The following is a 5,566-nucleotide window of genomic DNA, read 5'->3' as shown; positions in this document are numbered from 1 at the left end:
CAATGTTCGATAGTTTTTTTAAGAAGTCAATGTTGTCCATCTTTTGATTGAAGGATCAATTCGTCCCAATCCGTAACCCGATTAGGGCTGAATTGGATTGCTATTTTATATGCCTTTATTAACTCGCTAACCTTTTAAAATTGGATTGGATTGGATTAGGTCAGCCCATTTTGATAGCTCTAACCACAACCAACAAGGCCACTACCTTTGGAATAATCTTTACCTTTTCTGAATGCTTGATTATTTGAATTTTCGTCTTGTCAAGTTCAATAACGTCTCTCCTATTTTTCTTTTCCATTTACTCAATTTTAAAAAATTAAAGTAAATCTTTACTAAATATGATTAAAAGAATGTTTTTAATATGTGAATTTACATAAAAGAATTTAATTGATACTATAATTTGATTAAGGATAATTTAGTGAAAATAGTTATTAGTGATTTGTACGCTCAAGCAAAATAACATCATCTATATAATATATATGGACGGAAGAAGTTAAATTTGATAAATGAGTAAGTAAAACTAATCTAAAGCACTGCATTTTATTTTCTCAATTTCTCATAATATAAACGTATATGGAAATATTTTGGTGAAATTATTCTTAAGTTAATTATTACTATAGTTTAATTTTCCTAAATTTTCTGTTGAATTTGTTTGAAATGAAGTTAATGAACTTGAGTTCTTTCCTTGGTCTTTTAGCATATGACCAGACTAACACAAAATATTGTTTTTTGTGTATATGCGAGAGAGAAAGGGAAACAAAAATTAATGAACAAGAGTTAAAATAGGAGGAATGCGTTATTATTTACCATTGGAAATTAAAAAAAATCAATTAAATAACAACCGAATAAAACTAACTGCCAGAATAATAAATAAAGCATCCCTTCAAGATCGTAGGTTCTATACTTTCCTTTGACAAAAAAGGTGCTTTCTAATTTCGATTTTGCAACCTGCAGAAAGAAACAAAGAAAGACCAAAATTGTTTTTTTTTTAGAAAAAAAGAAACAAAACAAGGAAGAAAAAAATGGGAAAATCAACAATAATCTTTATTGCTAGTGCTATTTGCTTGTTCTCCCTATTAGGGATTACTCAAGCCACTGAAGAATCTGATAATTATCAATTTATTGTTGAAGGAATTGTGTATTGTGATCCTTGTCGTTCAATATTCAAAACCAACCTTAGTGAGCCCATTGCAGGTATATATTTTTTTAAAATATATTATTTTTCTTCTCAAATGTACCATCATAATTGTTGGATTTAGTGCAATGTCAATTACTAAATTGAGACGATTTTTCAAAAAAGTTAAAAGGTAATAGGCAACTACTCGTAATGGTTGTTTGGTTTGAGGGATCAATTGAGTTGTCCAGTATTAATTTTATCTGTTTTTGATTGAGGTTATTACCTATTTGCACGTACACATGCAGATGCGAGAGTGGGGATGCAATGCCGACACCCTGAAACTGAACAAGTCACAATGACTGTGACTGCCTCGACTAACTCCACTGGATATTATCACATGTTGATAGAAGGAGATCACGAGAACGAAATCTGTGAGACATATTTGATAAAAAGTCCAAAAGAAGATTGCAGTGAGATCCCAAGTGAAGGATATACCAGGGAATCATCAAGAGTTACACTGACTAGCAACAATGGCATTGCTGGAAAGAATCGTGAATCCAATGCTCTCTTTTTCTTGACCAGAAAAGTTGCACCAGAATGTCAACAAGAATTCAAGGAGATGGAATATCTCCCTGAACTTAAAGATATTAACCAGGCCTGAAGCCTTTTAAATTGATTTACAACAAGACTAAACTGTCGTTCTATATTTAATTTATTTAATGTGTCATTAATTTTTCATCTCTCTCTATATATACTTTAATTAAGGTCATTTTAATGTAATTTTGTGTTAGTTAATTTGAATTTTGATTTTAAGATTGAGGGGTTTCTAAACTTTATTCCTAAGAGCTTTGGACGTAGAAATTTTCATTCAAGGCTCAAATGTATTAATGTGTTTTTCCAATAAGAAAATAAAAGAATAATTAAGTAATGTAAACTACATCATTCGTGGACCAACAATACCACTATTAGTAACAGCACCAGCTCTACTTATACTTCGGCTGAACCGGCCGTCCTCATCAAGAGACATTCCTCTATTTTAATTTATTTCTCTTATTTTAATTATTTATATGAAATTTAACAAAGTAATAAAAAAAATTGAATCTTGTAAATCTAAACTAAATAATATATAAAATGTATCAAAATGTCATTTAATTTTATAATCTTAAACATGTTACTTTGAAAAGTTAAAACTAAAGAGTTCCCAAAATTAGAAAAGATTTTTTTTTTCCATAAGAAATTTTAAAAAATGGAAAGAACTTTTTTTTCAAAAAATGGATTAAAAAGAAAAAGGTCAGACAAATTAATATGTTTCATTAATTTCCCCAATTTTTCTACTTCCTCCGTTTCTTTTTAATTGTCGCAATTTCTTTTTTGAGAATCAAATTAACAATATGAATTATGACTAACATTTTAAGATGTATTTTTTTCATCATATTGATATGCAAAAAATTGTAACTTATAGTATTATTTTTTTGTATAGTTTTTAAATATCTATTTTTTTATTTTTAAAATATTAAATTAATGTAATCTAATTTTACTTTGAAAATTAATCAAATTGACTCTTGAAAAACGCAACGCGATAACTAATAACTAAAAAGGAACAGAGGGAGTAATTATCTAGTGATCTTCTTGTTCTATCGGAAACTTAACCTCGGTTAAAAATTGTGTATCAAATCAACTAATATGCTTAACGTAGAAATGACTTAATTTAATTGTCAATGCGAGATCATGCTTTCCTTGAGTTCATTATTTTATGGCTTAGAACTCAAAGATTCTGTCCATGAGTTTGAACTTTACCACAATACTTAAAAGAAAAGAGTTTTCGAGTTCATGATTCTATAAAATGCAAATATTGTCTTTGAGTTCTACGGAAATGGAAGGCTCATTGGTACATGGTTTTATAGTTGGGAGCTCAATAATGCGGTCCTTCATGAGTTCGAACTCAAACACATTATGATATGGAGTTTGATAGCACTTATGGGGTTATATCATTGTTCCATTGAAGACCTAAAACCAATTTTCAAGGAGAGATCCTAATTTTATACAAGGAAAGATCATCATATATATTTTTATTTAAAGTTTAAAGAATTGTATGTTTGTCGCCTCTTATTAGATAGTAATATATGAATGTTCTTTGTTTTTTTAGGGCACAATATTATTATTATTATTACAATTTGAGATTTTTTCTGTTGGCTACATAAAATTTATCCTAGAGACTGATTTTTCTAAGATGTAATATTAGTTTATTTTTAAAATTTGATGTCTTGGGTTCTTATTCATTTAATAATTAAAGGTATTTAGTCATATACTAACTATTATTTCTAGTTATTCAATTAGGGGTCTAATCCACTTTCTATCTAAGTTCTTGACCGATAATAACATGATTAATCTCAATTCTCTAATTTTGTCTACTGCAATCAATCAATCAAGGTTCTTGGCAATACTACGAAGTTCTAAAACTTTTATTCTTGACCTTCGTTTATTTATATTTGTCTTAAATTTCTGTATTTACGCATTCACCATATATATTTCTATTTTTTTAAAAAAATAACCCCATAAGAATCAGAGTCTCTCTAGTCAAAACTTCAAACTCCAGCCTATATGCTAAAGAACCACTCTTTCTCAGACCTTCAGCATCACCTCATCACTTGACTAACCAACATATACTGTAACAATTATTTATCTGTGTATATGAGAGAACGAAGGGAAACACAAAGAATAAGAGTCTAAATAGGAGTTAATGGATCTTGTTTTTTCTATTATTCTTATCTTCCATTGAAATTTAAAATATAAGTAATAATGGATTTACTACTTTAAGTAAAAACAAAAAAATTCCTCACCACAAAAACACAACAATAACCAAATAAAAGTAACTACCAAAAGGGTGCTTTCTATCCTGAAAAACCAATAATGAAAGGCCAAAAGAATATATAGAGAAGAATTAATTAATTTATTTATTTATTAAAAAAAAAAAAAGAGGAAAGAAAATGGGAAAATCAGCTCATGTAATCTTGATTGCTAGTGTTGTTTGTTTATTTTCCGTGTTGGAGATTAGTGAGGGGTCTATAGGATCTAAAAATCATATATTCGGAGGTTTCTATTGTGATCCTTGTCATTCGATGTTCCAATTCAATCTTAATAAGCCTTTATCAGGTATACATATTTATTTAAAGACGAATTCAAAATCTAACATTGATCAATTCAATTCAAAATGAAGGTAATTTTATTTTACTAAAACGAATGGATGTACGTAGGTGAGTTGCGGTGCCATCGCCTCATGAAAACTAAGGTTGATTTCATCAGCCATGACCAACTCCATGGGAAAATACGGGATAATTGTAGAAGGACAACATAAGAATGAGAGTTGCGGGGTCAATTTGGTAAGCAGTCCTAGAGAAGATTGTAATGTACATCCTGACTATCCCACAATAGCAGTAATTAATCTCAACAACAGAAAAATCAGTGATAGACAAGAAGTATATACACTAACCCCTCACCGGAATGTGTACATGCGGCAATTTATTCCTCATCATCAACCTAAACATATCAATCAGCCGTGAACATCATTACGTGTTTCTTTTTAACATCGTCGTCCGTCGATTAGAAACTCTAGTAAATGCAACCCAGTGTATACAAGTTATCAGATGAGTACCCCACCTATTTCTATCGAAGATGATTATCATTCAATATTCTATTATTTTAAGGATCAAATGTATGTATTATGTGTTTCGATGAAGAAAATAGAAAAAGGAAACATGTGTTATGTTGCAAAAACACAGTTTAAAATTAATTTTAATTTTTTAGAGAAAAAAAAATTAATTTTAGAAAAGAAGAGTCGTCACTTAATTTTTAAAAGAAATTAAGAAAACTTAATTTCAAAGATCCTAACAGATTTAAGTCTTAAAAATTCAAAAAAAAAGGTACGAGGTTCTTATTTTCACTTTGAGAAAGGTGTTAAGCATTCAAAGTGGCCGCTAACGTGCGGTTATCCGATGATTTGAAAAATTATTTGACTAACTTTTGAAAATATTAATTTAAAAGAAAACAAAGACTTTAAAATTATTATTTTTTTTAGAAAAAATGATCAAACTTAAACATTGAAAATAATATACATGTGTATAAAAAAAAGTAAAAGTTTATCAAATGACTAAGTAAAGGTAGAAAATCATTTAAAGAGTAAATTAACATGAATTGGTTTATCTTTAGGAGAATCTAATTAAGTTAAAATAAATTAAAATTAATATCTAAGCAAACATAAATAACATAAATAAATAAATTATTACACCCGAATCATTATAAATAAATAATAAATAACATATGAAAATATAGCCTGACACTTAGTTTCTGTACGCCTGGACTAAGTTGTTGGGCTATCAGCGTTTTGGACCTTAACACAATTTCACCATATATCGAAGCTGTATATACACTGTATATTGAAATGTATATATG

The 5,566-nt window shown here is 28.7% G+C and overlaps 1 protein-coding gene across 1 annotated transcript; it reads left to right on the top strand.

Moving 5' to 3' along the window:
- Positions 1–927: 927 nt before the first annotated feature.
- On the top strand, positions 928–1,778 carry LOC129874538 (pollen allergen Sal k 5.0101-like). Its single transcript, XM_055949835.1, has 2 exons — positions 928–1,194; positions 1,423–1,778. Exons 1-2 carry the CDS (start codon positions 1,023–1,025, stop codon positions 1,776–1,778), a joined length of 528 nt encoding a protein of 175 aa, XP_055805810.1. The 5' UTR covers positions 928–1,022.
- Positions 1,779–5,566: the final 3,788 nt, after the last annotated feature.

Source organism: Solanum dulcamara, chromosome 11 (assembly GCF_947179165.1).
Source record: "Solanum dulcamara chromosome 11, daSolDulc1.2, whole genome shotgun sequence".
In the NCBI taxonomy this organism is placed as follows: Eukaryota; Viridiplantae; Streptophyta; class Magnoliopsida; order Solanales; family Solanaceae; genus Solanum; species Solanum dulcamara.
Note: the sequence above shows the minus strand (reverse complement) of the source record. Positions and strands in the feature narration are given on the sequence as shown.

Excerpts from the sequence above, each read along its gene's own strand:
- LOC129874538 (XM_055949835.1), top strand. The coding sequence starts at position 1,023 with ATGGGAAAATCAACAATAATCTTTATTGCTAGTGCTATTTGCTTGTTC. Across the intron at positions 1,195-1,422 it reads CCTTAGTGAGCCCATTGCAG|ATGCGAGAGTGGGGATGCAA; the intron begins GTATATATTTTT and ends GTACACATGCAG.